The 17,058-nt window shown below is 42.2% G+C and overlaps 1 protein-coding gene across 4 annotated transcripts in view; it reads left to right on the top strand.

Annotated features, from left to right (window-relative positions):
• The window catches only part of SMURF1 (SMAD specific E3 ubiquitin protein ligase 1), a 42,250-nt gene extending 27,649 nt beyond the window's left edge, over positions 1-14,601 (top strand). For 2 of the 4 annotated variants that reach the window (XM_042864257.1, XM_042864255.1), the window contains exons 8-18: positions 494-578; positions 2,798-2,944; positions 3,976-4,180; positions 4,888-4,991; positions 5,303-5,417; positions 6,076-6,254; positions 7,083-7,220; positions 7,570-7,690; positions 9,155-9,356; positions 10,140-10,215; positions 10,942-14,601. In XM_042864257.1, coding sequence (XP_042720191.1) covers positions 494-578; positions 2,798-2,944; positions 3,976-4,180; positions 4,888-4,991; positions 5,303-5,417; positions 6,076-6,254; positions 7,083-7,220; positions 7,570-7,690; positions 9,155-9,356; positions 10,140-10,215; positions 10,942-11,041 — 1,472 coding nt within the window. In that variant the 3' untranslated portion in view covers positions 11,042-14,601. Of the gene's footprint in view, positions 1-493; positions 579-2,797; positions 2,945-3,975; positions 4,181-4,887; positions 4,992-5,302; positions 5,418-6,075; positions 6,255-7,082; positions 7,221-7,569; positions 7,691-9,154; positions 9,357-10,130; positions 10,216-10,941 lie in introns of all 4 variants that reach the window. The other 2 variants (XM_042864256.1, XM_042864254.1) reach the window with 1 other exon arrangement.
• The last annotated feature ends 2,457 nt before the right edge of the window (positions 14,602-17,058 follow it).

Here is a 17,058-nt window from a genome sequence, read left to right as displayed (position 1 = left end):
TGTAAAGAGCTCTTTAAACTAGAGCAGTAATGCTATTTTTTCCTTCCCCCTTGGCGTATCGTGTAGGTTTGAGCCCACATTTGAGAAGAGATCAGGAAAATATAAAAGCAAAGAAGCCAGTAGTACAGAAGATTAGGAAGGATAAGATTAAGGAGAATTTAAAGCTTGGAAAAGCGCACGCCAAATCTAGGAGGAAAGAAATCCAGTTTGGGGGTTTGAGATGTCTCAAGATCTAAAAATAAAAATACAAACTGAGACATGCTGGATTTTTGAGTTTGAAAAGGATTGCTGAACTGCAGTCAAGTAAACTTGTGAGGACTGTGTTTAAGGGCAAAGCAGTCCGTGCTGCAAGAGATCAGGTGGGGTGGCTCAAATACTGTCTCCTAGCTCTGACAGAAAGGCAGTGTGCTCTAATGGCTTCAAACAAACTGTTTATTCAGGTTGGGTTTTTTTAGAGTTGTGCCTTACCATAATCTTCCATCCACCTTCACAGAACAAAGAACAACGGTACAGGGACAGGTTTATTTTTTGCACACGCAGACTGGAGTTAGCACGTGGCATGACCCTAGGATACCAAGGTATGTATTTCTAGCTACAAACTCGGGGCCATGGGGGGGATTCTGTGCATGTGCAGATGTAAGCTGGGTCTTTCAGAGCAGAAATCTGCGAAATCTTTAAGAATAATAATTATGAAGTGGACTATCTAAACTTAAAAGAGAGACATGAGCAGAGGGTGATTTTGGATCTCTCCAGTTAGCTTTTTGCCATACATTCAATGTGACTTTTTGAAAGGGAGAATTACCTACCAGTGAATCATGTAAAACAAGCAAAGAAAAGTGTGTAGTCCTTCAGGAAACACCATCTGACAAACCCTTCCAAAAATGTCAACGTGACAAATGTCATTATTGGTTTTGTGAAGTTGGATTTCTGAATCAAATATTTTTTGTTTAAAACCAGTTTGGACTACAAATGAAATAAAAAAGTGACTGCTTCCTGGGTGTTGGATTAGTAATTTCTGCTGTAGTAGTGCCTATTCTTGTACAACCCAAGCAGAGAGATTACTTGTTATCTTTAAACTTGAAGTAGTGTTGGGGTTTTTATGCTTCAGACCAATGATTTGCAGCTAGGAAATACGAATCCTCCACATGATTAATTTAGAAAAGCCTCTTTAAAACTTAACCTGCAGTTAATCCAGGTCTTTGTGACTAAGGTCTGTCTGTCTTCCTTGAGGAGCTCTGAATCTGGGCTGTTTCACTGCACACCCAATTCTGTAGTAAAGCACGGTGTTTGTAACTCTTCAGCTGCTGTGTTCATTGTGTGATAGACCAGTGTGGTACAGGATATTAGAAATGTTATATGCAGTAGTGTAAGCAAAAGTGTTGATATAGCCACAGGATATGGGAGGATATGAAAAAATGAGGTTTAGAGAGAGATAAAATAGCTGATGTTAGATTAGCTGGTGTTGTTGGAAGAAGAAATGACAATACTCATTCTTCATGTCATTCAAGTCTGGCTTGGATGCCCAAAGCCTTATTTCTTCTTCAAGTGATCCTGATTTACTTAATGAAAGCTACTGCTTCTTTTTGCTACAGATCTGAGCCAGATTTTTTTTACCAGCAATGTAAGTGGACACGTTCCACCTACAAAGTGGAGATGGCTTTGCTTTACCACCAAGTTACAGTGCAAAAATGTAACCTTGGCATTTAGCGCAGATGTAGGTTAAAACTTGATGTAATCAAATCTTAAAGCACTTTCGGATGCACAGCTGATTGAAACAAATGGCTACAGCTATAATCTTCTTTCAAGGAGCCTAACAAAGGCTCGTCTGTCTCCCTGTGTACCCCATGCTGGCTTATGCCATCCCTTGACAGTAATGAAGCCTTTGATGTACAAAGTGTTCCACCTTTTGTAAAGCCTCTCATACCCTTATGCTGACGTTGGGTTGTTAGATTTAGGTAAGGAAATCTACAGTGATGTCTTCAACCCTGCATAATAGATAAACTCACCTCAGCTGTCCACAGAATCCCTCCCTGCACAGCGTTTCTGCCAAAACAAGTCTCCAGATTCCCCTCCTTCTTTTTCTTGCCACTGTTGTATTTTACTGCACGGGGTGGTAGCTCTAAAGCATTTTAAATTCTCGAGTTGTAAATACATCCTGAGTGTTGGATTTCACTGCTATTGTGCTGCCTGAAGGTGAGTGATTGCCTTTAGCAGCGCTTACAAAGAACGGCACCTTGAAGCTATCAGGAATGAAAGGGACCAACGGTCAGTGAAGCCTTCCTGGGAGCGATTTCTCATACTTAAGTTTCTAACCTTGCTAATTAAAGAGGTGGATTTTTCTTTTTAGGTGATCTTAGTGTTGGCTGCCTCGGCTTCTTAACCCCCTGCTTATTTGCAGGCAGTTGTTGCTTTGGAGGCCTTTCATTTTTAGGTTTCCTGCGCACGGCTGGCATTAATGTTAATAGGATTTCTCTTTTTTTTTTTTCTGTGTATTTTTTTGCTACAAGGAAGATCTTCCTCTCCGTTTGCAGCTCTGCCTAAATGATGATGTTGCATGTTGAGGTTACTCTTAAGCTGCGTGGCTTTGTTACTTCCAAGGACAGCTTACAAAGTTGCACTGCTTAGATGGAGGATTCTAAAAAGGCAACATTAAAGTAGCTATCGTGTGCTTCTTGCTGAGACCTTCGTAGCCTGGAATCTCTGAGAGCCAACTTCACTCCCCCTCTCCATGCCCTGAATGTAATTGTTTCCACCTTCCCTTCGGCAGCGCTTTAACTTTGTTTGCTTTCCTCCTTAGAGACCTTAACAGTGTGAATTGCGATGAGCTGGGACCTCTGCCTCCAGGTTGGGAAGTTAGGAGCACGGTTTCAGGAAGAATATATTTTGTAGATCATAACAACAGAACCACGCAATTCACAGATCCACGACTACATCACATCATGAAGTAAGAAGCTTGCAGGATAAATAATTCAATCTAAAGTTTGGATTCTTAAACCATTTATTTTTGTACAGTTTTAACTACAGTCTGGGAGTCATGAGGGACTGAAAAAAAATATCAGTGTGTAATGATATTAGGCAACAGATGCAAGGAGGTGGATTTCTGTGTGGGTCTAATCAGGGTCTGAATGTTAGTTGTCAGCCCCAGTTTTGTCTAAACTTCATGCAAAGTCTCTGCAAAACTGCTTTTATTATGCTTTGCAGTCCCCAGGGAGGGCTTGCATATTTCTGCACAATGCTGATCTTTTAAGTTGGTTTGATAAAACTGCACCAAATTGTGTTGGAGAAAATAGGCAGTTCTAGAAATGCTGTGGTGTGGGGTGGAGGATCTGCCAGGCAGTTCCACAGCACTCCACTCATGTCTCTCTGGCTTAGCAGTTCAGTTCTGTGGTGGACATAAGCTGGCTTTGTGCTCCCTTGAGCTCCAGACAACAGGAATATAAAGCCAACTGGAGTCGGGTCGCCTGGTGCTGTGCACAGCCAGCTCAGGTTTAGCAGGATTTAATCAGTTCAAGCTCTGCATCATGCAAAAGCAGCTGCACTGTTACAGAACTGACCCTGGAAGAAGCCTGACTGTGTGCATCGTGCCTGAGTTCAGAATTTGCCTTGGATCCAATTTGGCTGTGCTTGAAACCCACTGCAGAATCTCTTACCTAAAAAATAAAATGGATCCTCAGCCCAAATAAAGGCATGACCAGTGAGGATGTTTGAAGCTTCATCTATGTGGGACACGTACATATATCTCTTCCAATAACTGTAGAGGCAGTTCTGTTCTACTGTGTTATCCCTACTTTGGGTGGAGCTGGAAAAAAAAATTCACTGCAGTTGTTAGATGGTTCCATTTATAAAGCTGTTGTTTCATTAGAGATCTTTTCATGCTCTTCAAGATGTATGGGAGAAGCACCAGAAAGTTTTATTGTTTTTACATCTTCCTTGTTGTAATGCTTCTAGAGTGAATATTTTGCTTTCCTTTCAAAGTCATCAATGCCAGCTAAAAGAGCCCAGCCAGCAGCCTCTGCCAGCTCCAAACGAGGGGTCTGTGGAAGAGGGTGAAGAGTTGCCTGCACAGAGATATGAAAGAGACTTGGTGCAAAAGCTGAAAGTTCTTAGACATGAGCTCTCCCTTCAGCAACCACAGGCAGGTCACTGCCGCATTGAGGTATCCAGAGAGGAAATATTTGAGGTATTTGATGGGCTCTGCACTACTAATATCAGCTTCTCTTACTCAAGTTTAGTGAAACTGGTCTTACATCAAGGCTGTTTAATGAGAGAGGTGGTGAACCCAGCGGTATCACATGGATTATCAGAACTCTGATTAAATTAAAGAAAAAGCATTCTTTTAGTTTCGTGTTTTAACGTGGACATTGGTAAGAAGAGATTCTGAGTAGTGTGGGGTTCTTTTGCCAATAGGAATGTTCAGTTGCTGAAAGTCTTTCACCTTACATGAGGAAAGCTAGATTATGTAAACTTCACATGGATTTTGCTGACAAATTGGAGCATTCTTTTTCATTTAGAAATGACAGCAGTTGAAAACTGCTGAAAGCAGTTGAAAAGGAATGGCATCTGCTTGCTGTTACCACTTGTGTATGTAGTGTGCAAAAGGTAACTCTAATTGGGCATTCTTCTATTCTTAGATTGGATTATTTTTTAAGTACCTTTGTAGCAAAAGGGAATTGAGCTTTTTGTGGACTTTACACCAACAATATTAGTGCTGCCATTGAAATGTGCTTTAGATTAGCTCTTTAGCAGAATGTTTTCTGTAGCTGAGTAAAAAATCTGTGTTATACAAATTCTTAGAGCTTCTTAGAGCTAATTATAGAAAGGAAATGAAATGTATAATCTGTTAAAAAAAAAACCCCAACCTATAAATATATGTGTACACGTGTACAGGAATCCTACCGCCAGATAATGAAGATGAGGCCAAAGGATTTGAAAAAGAGGCTTATGGTAAAATTTCGAGGCGAGGAAGGCCTGGATTATGGAGGAGTAGCAAGGTGGGATTTCAGTTTTTCTGACACTTTGTAGCTGTGAAATTGGTGTTTCTTTGTGTGTGTGTGTTTCAGTGAGTCTTGTTCAGACTTGATTTGTTTAAATATGTCTCTGACAGTGTTCAGGGAATGGGTGAGGAATAGATGGCATTGTCTCATGGCTTACTAGCTATGTTAATTCATGGTAATTTCTTCACTACTTGTAAACCAAAACCAAGCTAGGAAACTGATAACTGTGTTAATGGCTCACAATAACTGTGTTGTCTGAAGTTTAAATGCAAGTTGCTTTCTTCTAAAATAACACTTTTTCTTGGCAGAGAATGGTTGTATTTACTGTGCCATGAAATGTTGAATCCATACTATGGACTCTTCCAGTACTCTACAGATAATATTTACATGCTGCAAATCAATCCAGATTCCTCTATCAACCCTGTAAGTATTGACTTCTGAGCAATATGTGTACTTCAAGAGCTTGTCTCCTGCAGTTGATCATTGCAGCTGTTTTTTTCATGATGAGAACATACAGTGAAGGGGGGTAAAAACATGTTAACAAGTCTTGTGTTGTTATGGTACAGAGGAGCAGGGTTTGCACAGAAGTAACATGAGAGTTCTCTTTTGATAAGTACCTGAAATCTTTTGGCTGTCATTTGAGACTCCTTGGTGCTGGCTGGGGTGCATGTTGATTCTGGGATAGGTAAAAGTACTCTTCATTTTAACTAAAGGTGATGGTGCAGACACTGCATGGTCTCTGTGACTGCAGGGGCTTGTAAGCCTTGCTTTCCCTTTCTTAATAAGCTCCTGTGTCGTTTGGGTGTTTTCTTCCTCACTATTGGAGGCCTTGTATTGATGTAAGCCCTAAAAGGAGCAGCAATTCTGTTTGCAAGATCTAAAGCACTTGTACATAATTTATTAGGTAAAGTGCAGAGACTTGTTTGATATGTTTAATCATTAAATGCTTCTTGGTTATGTTATGAGGAAAAAATTGTGGTTCCTTTTGCCCGGAGGGCTGCAGATGACTTATACTTAAATAGCCACCAGATGTCAGTGTTAGAATGCCTTTGTGCTGCCTGATGCTCTCCTCTCTCTGCAGGACCACTTGTCTTATTTCCATTTTGTTGGTCGGATAATGGGTTTGGCTGTGTTCCATGGACACTATATCAATGGGGGGTTCACGGTGCCCTTTTATAAACAGCTCCTGGGGAAACCCATTCAGCTCTCTGATCTGGAATCTGTTGACCCAGAACTGCACAAAAGTTTAGTCTGGATTCTGTAAGTACTGTATTTGTAAGTTGTCTTGCTGTGGAGAAGATCGTGCTTTACAGAAAATAGAAGCGTCAGTAATGGGGGAGATGGGTACAGGATTCCTGAGTAACAATTTCTGTGCCAAAAAGCTCAAGGTATTGGAGGAAAAAATGCTCATGTGAGCTGTGTTAGGCCTCCCTGTAGTAAATTAGGTTCTAATTTAAGTGTTGCATGAGTGTGGTAGAATACTATAGAATCAAAATCCTCAGAACTCTCCTGAGTTTGGAAGTACAACCTTTGGCCATAAGAAAACGTGGATTTAAAATTTAAAAAAAAAGAAGGGAAACTAATTTTGATTAAAAAGAAAATAAATTGAATTAATTTGAACTTTGTACATGTACAATTTAGAACAAAATCCATCATCACTAGGTGTAGCTTTGGGATTCTTTAGCATTGCTTTGCACTGTCACTTTTTCATAAAGACTGTTTTGAATTTATGTTTAAAGCTATTGGTGTGTTATTGAAAATAAAATAATTGATTTCTTCTGTGCTTCACTGAGTACATGACAGCAAATGGGATCATTGTGTGTGTGTGTTTAGGGTTTAATTACTTATTCATTATCCCAAATACTGCTACAATCGTAGTGGTGAGAACGACACCTCTGATGGGCTCTGATGAGCAGGCAATAAGCCATACAGAAATCAGTGGTTGTGGCAGCTTCCTCTGGTGGTGTGGAATGCAGGTAGATGGTTACTGGGTTTATCCTGAAGACTGTGTTCAAATAACAAGCTGCCAGCATCGCCCCTGCAAGTGATCAGAAATACAAAGTTTCCCTTCTGTCTTTCATTTGTTAGAGAGAACGATATCACCCCGGTTCTGGACCATACTTTCTGTGTGGAACACAATGCTTTCGGAAGGATTTTGCAGCACGAACTCAAACCAAACGGCAGGAACATTCCAGTGACAGAAGAGAACAAGAAAGAATATGTCAGGTATTGCAGAACAAACACATATCCTGCAGTGACAGGAAGGCAGCGAACGCGTTGTGTTTTTTATATGGTGGAACTGATGATATTGGGTATTTCAGAGGGAAATAGCTGAGTCATAAACGACCTGCTCTCATGCCACCTAACATGGTAGAGCCTGGGAAGAAGTTGTAAATTGTACTTTGTGCTGTCTGTTAACAGTGTAATAATTAAATGCTGATAGCAAAAGGAATTAATAATGACTTCTTTCATACAACAAACTGTCTTTTAAAACTTGCTCTGTAAACTTTTGCAGCCTTGCTCTAAAAAGCCCAGTCTTATCCAGCTTATCACCCTGACTTTTTTCCTCCCCCAGGCTGTATGTGAACTGGCGATTTATGAGGGGCATAGAAGCACAGTTCTTGGCTCTGCAGAAAGGTTTTAACGAACTCATTCCCCAACATCTCCTCAAGCCTTTTGACCAGAAGGAACTTGAGGTACGCATTTTATCCGCTTGGAGTATCAGTTCCTAACTTGTACGTTCCGTGCCCAAGCACTGATTGGAAAATAAATAACAACACCATTTATCACCATTTATTTACCAGAAGGCTGTGCATTTGTTTAACCAAACGCTTTCTGTTTTATTCTAGACTTGCTTTGGGTTAATGTTAGTGAGAGGACTGCTTGAACAGGGAAGACAAACACACCGTGTTGTGTAAGCAGGCATAATGCTCAAAGCAGGTGGTCTGGGCAGAGACAGGGAGCATTGCAAGCCTGAAGAGCTGCTGGCAAGACCTAACCTGTTGTTTGCCCCACTGCTTGTTTTCTTCAATGACTGTTTTAATACGTCTGTTGCTATAGACACAGAAGTCATGGTTTACAGCAGCTAAAGTAGAAGTGAGAGAGCACATAGAAAATTAATTTGTCTTTGTGTTTAATCCTGAGCTATAGAGTTCTACACCATTTTTCTTCCTGCTTTTTGTTTATTATTTTAAAGAAGGCAGTAGACTGTTTGAGGTACTGGAAGAAATAGTTTAATGGTAGTAGTTTGTGCACACAATTGTTCAGGTGAAGTTACTGTGTTCCATGAGTTGGTTGTTTGAAAAGGCAGATTGTAAATCCAATTAATATTTCAATACTGTCCAAATTAGGATGGTCACAACTGCCCTGATACTGTAAATTAGTCTAAGTGGGTTCCATCTTGGTGGCACAAAAAGACAGCTGCTAAATGGCAGCTCTTAGAATGAAATACTCACTGTGGAATATTATGGGAAATTTAGAATATGACACACATTTTGTTTTGAGTGATGATGTCTCCCGTATGCCATTTGTTTGTCGTTGCCAGGGTAGCTGGTTAGATTCATGGCCAATAATGACTTCCTCTTTCAATATTTTGCAACCTGGTTTCATCTGGAAAAGAGATTGAAGCAATCTGTCTAGTCTGTGTCAGACACTCCCATAAACAACATCAAAAAACAGCTGCCAAGTTTTTGTAGTGAGCGGTCAGCTGTGGACAACGGACCACTTAGGATGTAACCATAAGCTGGGCAGCACTTCCCTGTAGTGGGTTATTAGCAACTCTAGGACAAAGCAGATCAGGAAAACGGTTTCTGTGTCAACTCAGTAGATGGCACGCCTTCATCCAAGTCTGTGCTGCATCCTCATGAAGATATACTGTACTTTTCAGGTAGCTAGATTTAAAAAGCAGGTCTTGAATGGGCATTTGACTCTGACTTCTGAAAATTCCAGTTCTGGTGTAATCCTGGGCTTCAGTTTCATTGCAGATTAACTGGGGAGATTTACTTCCTGTTCTAAACTGTTTTGGAGCGTTACTGTGTACCAGGAAGGTGGCTCGAGTGCATAAAGAATGCTGGGCTTTGTGAAATGACTCCATGTATGTTTTCATAGCTGCAAACCTGAAATGACTTTGAATGTTAAAGCATTTTCTGATGCATTAACAGCTAATCATAGGAGGCCTGGATAAGATAGACCTGAATGACTGGAAGTCAAACACACGTCTGAAGCACTGCATGGCAGATAGCAATATTGTGAAGTGGTTCTGGCAAGCGGTGGAAACATTTGATGAAGAAAGAAGGGCAAGGCTTTTGCAGTTTGTGACGGGTTCGACGCGTGTCCCACTTCAAGGTTTCAAGGCTTTACAAGGTGACTGATGTGGAGGCTGAGTTAACATGCAGTGGGAGGAAGATGGTGTGGAATTTGCTGGGCCCTTCTGGAATATCAGCATGTTACTGGATAGCTCGATCACTTGCAAACTTTTCATCCCAAGAGCAGTTCTGCATTTATCAGTGGCTGCTGGTGACCGCTTTAGTTGTTGCTGACAAGTCATGCACGCTGAGCAGTCTGTCCTCATGTAGCACTTAGGCTGGTGTCAGTGCTGGCTTATCAGTCTCTTACAGTTCTGTGGACTGACATTAGTATCACTGCATGAAAGCACGTACATGATTATAGAGCAGCCTGAACAATTCTTTTTCATGAGAAGTGTATTCCTATTGATGGTTGGCAACAAACCATCAGGCTTTAAAGCAACTTCCTGAAAGTTGCACTTCTTGTCATCAGAAAAGATAGCAGTGTCCCAGACTGTTGTAAGCTGACAGCAGGCTGATCTTCAGAATTCAAATAGAGTTCTGTTTTGCAAGGAAAGTCTTCTTACTTCTGAGCCTTTTCGTTTTTGAAAGTATGACTATGTGAAGTTTAACTGCTTTCCACAATACTGGTCTGCAAGTTTGTTGTCATTAAGAGACCCATATTTCTGTTATCTCTTCACCAGCTGCAAGTCTGACCCACAGGCTTTGCCCACAGCATACTCATATCTGCATCTGGAACTGTAGTTTTCTCTTGCCTTTTTATAAATAGCAACATATGTGTGCACTAATGCTGTTTTGTTGAAGTGCATTAACTAGAATGTCTGTTTGTAAGGTTCTACAGGCGCTGCAGGACCCAGATTGTTTACCATCCATTTAATAGATGCAAACACAGACAACCTTCCAAAAGCCCACACTTGGTAAGATGAAACGTTTCTGCTTTGTCTTAAAAGAAGCCATCTCAGTCCTGGCTATGGGTAAATCCGTGTGACATGCTTAGATGAATCCAAGTCTGTTCTGCTAGCTTGGAAATACCTGTACTCTGCAGCCTGCAAAATAATTGACTTAAGTTCTTATTGCTTGATTTGTGTCTTCTATACCATCTGTGGTTTTTCTCTGCCCCAGAATTGATTATTGTGAATAGTGAGATGTTAATTTCCACGTATTCAGCAAAAGTATTCACTGATAAATTGCTCATAGCAATGAATCTTCATTCAGGATTAGAAAGAGTAGTTTTTAGATGTAAAATGTAAGAAAAGAATGCTATTTGATACAGAACTGAGCTCTCGTATGGAAGCCTCACTCTATCAGGGAAAGGAAATCATTTGACAGGAAGCACAGACTGTCTTCAGGCAGAGCAAGGAGCAGGCCTGCCTGGTGTCTTGCTTTCTATGCAGCCTCCTGCATCTCCTCCTCCCAGACCCAGCCCAAGTAAGAGATTCCTGCTGCAGCAGTACAGTTATTTCTTTGATGTTCCTCCTTTGGCCATTGAAGGGGCTGAGGCTTTGATGTTGGTTTTACAAATGCTATCTTTCTGTAGCTAATCTGGGGTTTGTATGTGAGGGTTTTTGTTTTTTTGTTTGTTTTTTTATTGCAGTGGATGTGTTAGATTCATGACCTGCAATGTGTTGTTACTTTATCCCCAGCTTTAACCGGATTGACATTCCGCCTTATGAGTCATATGAGAAGCTTTACGAGAAGCTGTTGACAGCTGTGGAAGAGACATGTGGGTTTGCTGTGGAGTGAAAAAGCAACCAAAGGAAACAGATGCTAGCTCATGGACCACCAAATCAAAAGCTAGAAGAAGCTTGCTGTGACCTTCCTGCTAAGCTGTCTGAAGCACCGGAACTCTGGACAACTTGGAGATGGGTTGTTTCCCTTCCACTCTTGGTGGATGATGGTGGGGGCAGGGGCTTTTGTTGGTGGTTTCCAACTCTTTTTCTCCTTTGTTACAATAAGCCCTTCCCTCTTCTTCCATCCCCCATGAAATGAAATGCAGCCAAGTCCAGCATTTGGCTTTGGATACACAGGATATTCTGCTAGATTTGTAACACATATTGTGATAGGGTCGATGCCCTGTGGGTTTTGTTTTTTTTAATGGGAGAGTCGCAGTGTAATTCAGAATGAGCTTGATTTGCTGAGGACATGCAGATGGTTCGGTGTGCCTGGTTAGTTTGTCTAAAATCAAGCTTGAACCTCGTAGAGTCCATTGGGTGCAGAGTGTCTGACGGGCACAAGAATTTGCATTGCACATTCTGAACACCTGATTAAAAAGCGAACTTCTAGCAGAAATTACCTCCATATGAGCATTTAACTGAAAGGCAAAGAAATTCAAGTTCTGCCTTAGCAGGAAGCTCCCAGTGGAAGCTGTGGCTTACCTTGAGAAAAGCAAAAGAATTGGGGACAGCTCAAATGGTATTGTATGATTTCTTTTTGGTTGTCCTGGCTGAAACCTAATTGTTTTGCACATGAAAGCAGTTATTTCCTCCTGCAGAATTACTTTCCGTAGTTTGCTCAGATATAATTACCTTGCAGAGAAGCTTTGTGAGGAGGAGACAGAGGACAAAATTTATTCAATTTCAAAGCTGTGATTTCTGTGCCACTGTTTTACCTGAAACGTTTTTGTGACTTCGTATTGGAAGACTCAAAGTGGAAACGGCCGAACGCTCACTCCACAGAGCTGACTTCTGTTCTGAAGTTCTTGGCCTCGCGAAAGGTTTATTTGGAGGCTGTGGTAAAAGGGTAACTATACAGTGAATGCATTTTAAATGTTATGGAAAGCTATTGAAAGGATTTACGACTTCAGTTCTGTAAGGATAAGGATTTCCCCAGAGAGCCATAGGAGGCTATTTTGTCAAATACCTGAAACTAATATTCAAAGGTTGGTTCTCTAACACATGGCTAAGATAACTTCCCGAGGGAAACAAAAGCAAATCAAATACCTGAATCACTAACATTTTTTCCAGTTTGCACTCCGAGATGAGACAGTATTTTAACAAATAACACGGCTTCAGAAAGACCCAGTTATCTGTCAAACATGTCTAAACTTCAGTAAAGCAGGCTTGCTTGTATAGGATTTTTTTTTTTCTTTGGCAAGCCTGATTTTTAGAGAAATTCATTACTGAAACATTTAACAGATGTTTTTGTTTATGGAATAGTGCATTGAAATTCAGCTGTGGGTAAGAGATTGTTCTTAGAAGATGTCTACTGGAATACTTCTATTTTGTCTTTTTAAAATTGAATTTGATAATAGCTTTAAACTGTGCTAGGACAGAAAGTAGACACCCGTCAAAAATTCCGGCATCGTTCTCAGTTTTGTTTGTTTGTTTCCATTCACCATCATTCTTGTGATTTGTGGGTGGGAGTGAGGATTGCATTGGAGGTGTGAAGTTGTTCCGTAGTGTGAGATCTGCACAGGGTCGCTCCGGGCGCTCATCCAGCGAGACTCTACAGGACAGAGGATGTTTACACCCGTGTTCTTGTTGCAAATGGGGACCAGTTTCTGCAGTACTGATTGTTGGGACACGAGTGAAATTCTGTGTGTGTTCTGCAGAAGAGAAGGGAAGTAGAAGTGTCTGTAGATGGAGGTCTGTGCAGTCTTGGGCTGAGCAGCAGAATCCCCGTGGCCCTGGCTTTTCAAAATGGCTGTGAAGTCGTACCTGTCCATAGAGTGTATTTAATCCTTTCAGTACATTTGGATGTGCAATAAACCAGTCGGATAGGAAAAACACAACGTGGATTATTGCCCAAAAGCTTTGCATGGAGTCTCATGTAGATTTTTCACTAAAAGAGTTGAAAAAACAGATGCTGAAGCCCACCACTAACAGAAATCCTATCACGCAAGCTCTAAAACTGGCTTGGTAAAAACCAAGTGAGGTGCAGGTAAAGGCCCTTGATTTGGAAACCTGTAGGTCAAGTAGCTTTATGTCAGCGACACGGTTGACATATGATAGTTCCTAATGTCTTTCCTAGGTCAGTGTTTTATGGAATGCACAGAATAAGAATAGGCAAGGATTGTTGTTTGCTGTGTTTAAAAGCCCTCGTCAAGGTACCTCCTCCTTGCTGACAGTAATGAGAATAGGGCACCGTCTTTGTAATTGTTTTAGTTCTTCTTTATGCAGCTTCACCACCTCTCCCATCGTGTTGTCTTCGCAACTTCGTGCCACTTCAGTGATGATAAAGACCTTTTTTTTGTGTTGTTCTGTACACGCGTTTGAGGCAGGCCTTAAAGCTGGATGGATTGATGGTGGATGGGTGGAGGAAATAAAGAAGCGAGGCAGTATGGGTTTTAAGCGATGATTTCTTCTTCCAGTGGCTGGTCTCAAGGCCAGGGAAGGATGAAACGCAAACAAGAGTTTGCATGGCTCAAGCTGTTGACTCTATGAGCTCTTGGAGGCTGTTCTTATAACCTCAGCTGTCTGAATCTGTGAGTGTGTTCATTCCCACTTGGTCTGCCAGCACTTGAACTGGTTGCTACTCCTCAAAACTTGCCCAAAGAATAACATGAAGTCCGGTGTTCGTTCAGTCATTCCACGTTCCACCTTGTGCACACACGCGTCTTGGATCAGACCTGAAGGAAACACAAGGGACGATGTGTCCTTCGTTCCTGTCCTAAAGGCAAACCTAAAAGCTGGTCTGTTGGCACAGACCTTCAGTGCTTGCCCTGATACTGCTCATCAGCCTATACTATATGCTCAGGGATGTAGGAAACCACCACTTTGCTCGTGCTTTAAATCGGGAAGAAATGAGGCTGTTGTATGAATGTTGGCATTAACTTGGGCATTATGTGAGACAGGACCCTGCTTCAGAAAGGCTGCTTGAAGCTCCAGGGGGTGAAATCAACGTTTGCTCAGCAGTATGTACTTTGTTCAAGTTGAGGTGGTTGTGAAATCCAATAGGTTTTGTAAATTAGTGATCTGGCCACCAGGGCCCTCTGTAGCTCAGGTTCAGGGCCGCGTGGCACAGCAAGTTCCCAGAAACACAGTATGGATCTGTTTTTAATTTGTTGATTTTTGTTCCTCGACCACTTTATAATGTATTTTTTTAATTTATTATTTTGTAATGTCATGTTTAAGTATTGCTGCTATCCTTGTTATTCTTCCCACTGTTTTTATTGCAGATTTATTTTGTGAAAGTTGTACACTAATGTTTCATTTTATGTCTAAATCAAAGTATTTAAAGAAATACCAGTTCTATTTAATGTGGTTATGGAACCAGCTGGAATAAACAGTGATTGTATAGTAGGCTGGACCCAGGAGGTCATGTTCATTTTTGTTACATATGCAATAAACTCACAACTTTAAACACTTGGTATCCACTGCTTCGTTAACGTATTTATGGAAGCCACAGGGAACTGCTACCCTCATCATGAAATGTGAGGGAGCTCAGCAGGAGATGAGGGTGGGGGACGGAGTCACGGTGTTGAAGGAGGCAACAACAAGAAACTCTGTAGGGTTAATAAATAATCCTGTTTGTTTTACAGACCCGGAGTGCAGCGTGATGAGGCTTTGCTGCTGTTGGCAGCAGCCAGACTTGTGACCGTGAGCGTCGGCGTTGTCTGACAGAACTGCCTCATCCTGTGCTGAGTTCAGGTACCTGCAGTGGGAAGCTGGGGTGGCTCAGTGGACAAGCTGTGAGAATGCAGCTGATTTCACAGCTTACATAGATGGCTCAGCTAAAACTCGTCCTTTCAAGAGAGTGTGTTCATCTTATTCCTTCTCTGACTGTTTACCAGCCTTCAGCCATTTCTCCTCTTTTATGTTCTGTTACTTTTCCAAAATTTCAGTTTTCAGGGGGGAAAAAAAAAATAATCTCCTCTTTATGAGAGCTGGGGAAAGATTAATTAATGCTGATGAATCTTTGCTTTCCTGTACTTCTGTGAGCGGAGAAACAGTGGTATGAGTCTGCATGCAGACAGCGCTGGCAGTCAGCACGCATGATTCAGTGCTGCAGCACAGCCTTCCCTCCCAAAGCTGAAAGCTGGGGTTTCCTTCATCTGTGTAGATTGTTTTTCTTCATGTTTAAAATATATATTCTGTGAGCAGCTTCACAGCATGGCCAAACGCACCATCGCAGTGATCCTCCAGACTAACCTAGCGGTTGGAGAGGGGCTGCTGTGGGACTCCTGCACTACATCAGCTTTTGGGAAACTGATGAACAAATCACCATTTCTCTTAAGAAATGTTACTGAACTTTAGTAATTCACTCTTTTGCAGAAGCTTGGCAGGTCGATTAAATTCCTCAGGTTAAATTTTCCAGTCTCTGCCTCCTTCTTCAGGATGTACAAAAACAGTCTGTGAGGAGTTCTGGTCTAGGAGTGGCGATCTGTGTTCTGATTTATGATGATGCTCCCGTGTCCTCGGCTCCCCGCCTGCCTGGGGGAAGGCAGCCCCTGCTGTACACTGAGAGATGCTTGACCAAGGTACAGCAGAATGTATTTTAATTGATGAATGCTTTCTGCTGACAAACCTCTTTATATTTTCTGTTGGTGGTTTGCAGTTTGATTCCTAGCTATAAACCCTCCCCATCATTTACTTTTTCAGGCATTTTTTCACACGTGACTTAGGGTAATGCTAAAATCCTACAGCTTTGCCAACGAACACTTACAGACAAAATCCCTTTAGGTGCGGTGGGGCAGGAAGGGATAATGCCTCGCTTCCTGATTTGGCTGACTTGAAATAACATCAAGCCTAAATGTATAACCCCTGTCTGCAATCTTGCAGTTAGTGGCTGAGTGAATAATGCAAACAGTGCCCACGTGTCCTGTGGATCCCCTTCCAGCCTTAACTGGAGCATTATTTCATGGCTTCGATCCCCCCCCCTGGAGAGCAGGAGACCCTTAACCTGGGACCTGTGCTCTGCTTGACATGAAATGAAAGAGAATCTGCCTGGAGCCCTCGGGGGCTGGCTGTGAGATGACAGAAGGGGGGCTGAGACATCAACAGGTTAAGAATGACTTCTTTTTTCCTTCCACCACAACCTGGCTTTTATGGACTGCAGAAGAGGAGTGTTTAAAGGGAGGGTAAGTGTGGCTTTGCAGACAGCTGCTGCAGTGCCCTGCCAAGTCTGTGGAGCTCTGTCCCAGATTCAGAAGCAGCTGGCAAACTGACCGGGGGTTGGGCTGTGCCTGGAAACCGTATGGCTGAGCTGTGGTGGTTCTGGTACAGAGAGGGGATGGAAGGAGACGTTCCTGGAGGACCCAGGGGACCCTGGCATCACTCTTGGTATTTGGTTGGGTTCTAGAACAAGATCTGCAAGAGAGACCTGGATTTGGTGGTGAGGAGAGAATGAGAAAGCAACGTGAACTTAACCTGGTCTCTTCTACAGAGCTAACCTTGGTCCGAGAAAGCTACAGACATTGAATTGTTCCGGGCAAGTATTTGGTCTGGGAGACTTTGGAGTGGAATGTTAATCGGATGCTGACTAAATGAGTCCAGACAGATGGGACTGACTGAGGACACTGCTCAGAGTCCCCCATAAGGAGCCTAGGGCTCCTTATGCCTTTGCTCTATTGGATTTCAAAGGGGAGATTTAACCCTTCCCTGGGAACCCGTGGATAACAGAGATACTGTCCCCTGGTGCAGGGAGCGTGGGCTCATCTGAAAGTCTGCCTGAACCAACTGGGAACAGTGCTTCCAGAGCACCTGACGTGGGAGGGGACCTGGGGCTCTGGATTCCTCCAGCAAAATGGTTCCTCTAACAGATCTGGTGATAGATTATTTTCAGTAGAACTACTGGTGGAAATGCAACGACAAGGAGCACGT

This window comes from Lagopus leucura, unplaced genomic scaffold, assembly GCF_019238085.1.
Source record: "Lagopus leucura isolate 7727_CA_CO unplaced genomic scaffold, USGS_WTPT01 Super-Scaffold_760, whole genome shotgun sequence".
Lineage (NCBI taxonomy): Eukaryota > Metazoa > Chordata > Aves > Galliformes > Phasianidae > Lagopus > Lagopus leucura.
Note: the sequence above shows the minus strand (reverse complement) of the source record. Positions and strands in the feature narration are given on the sequence as shown.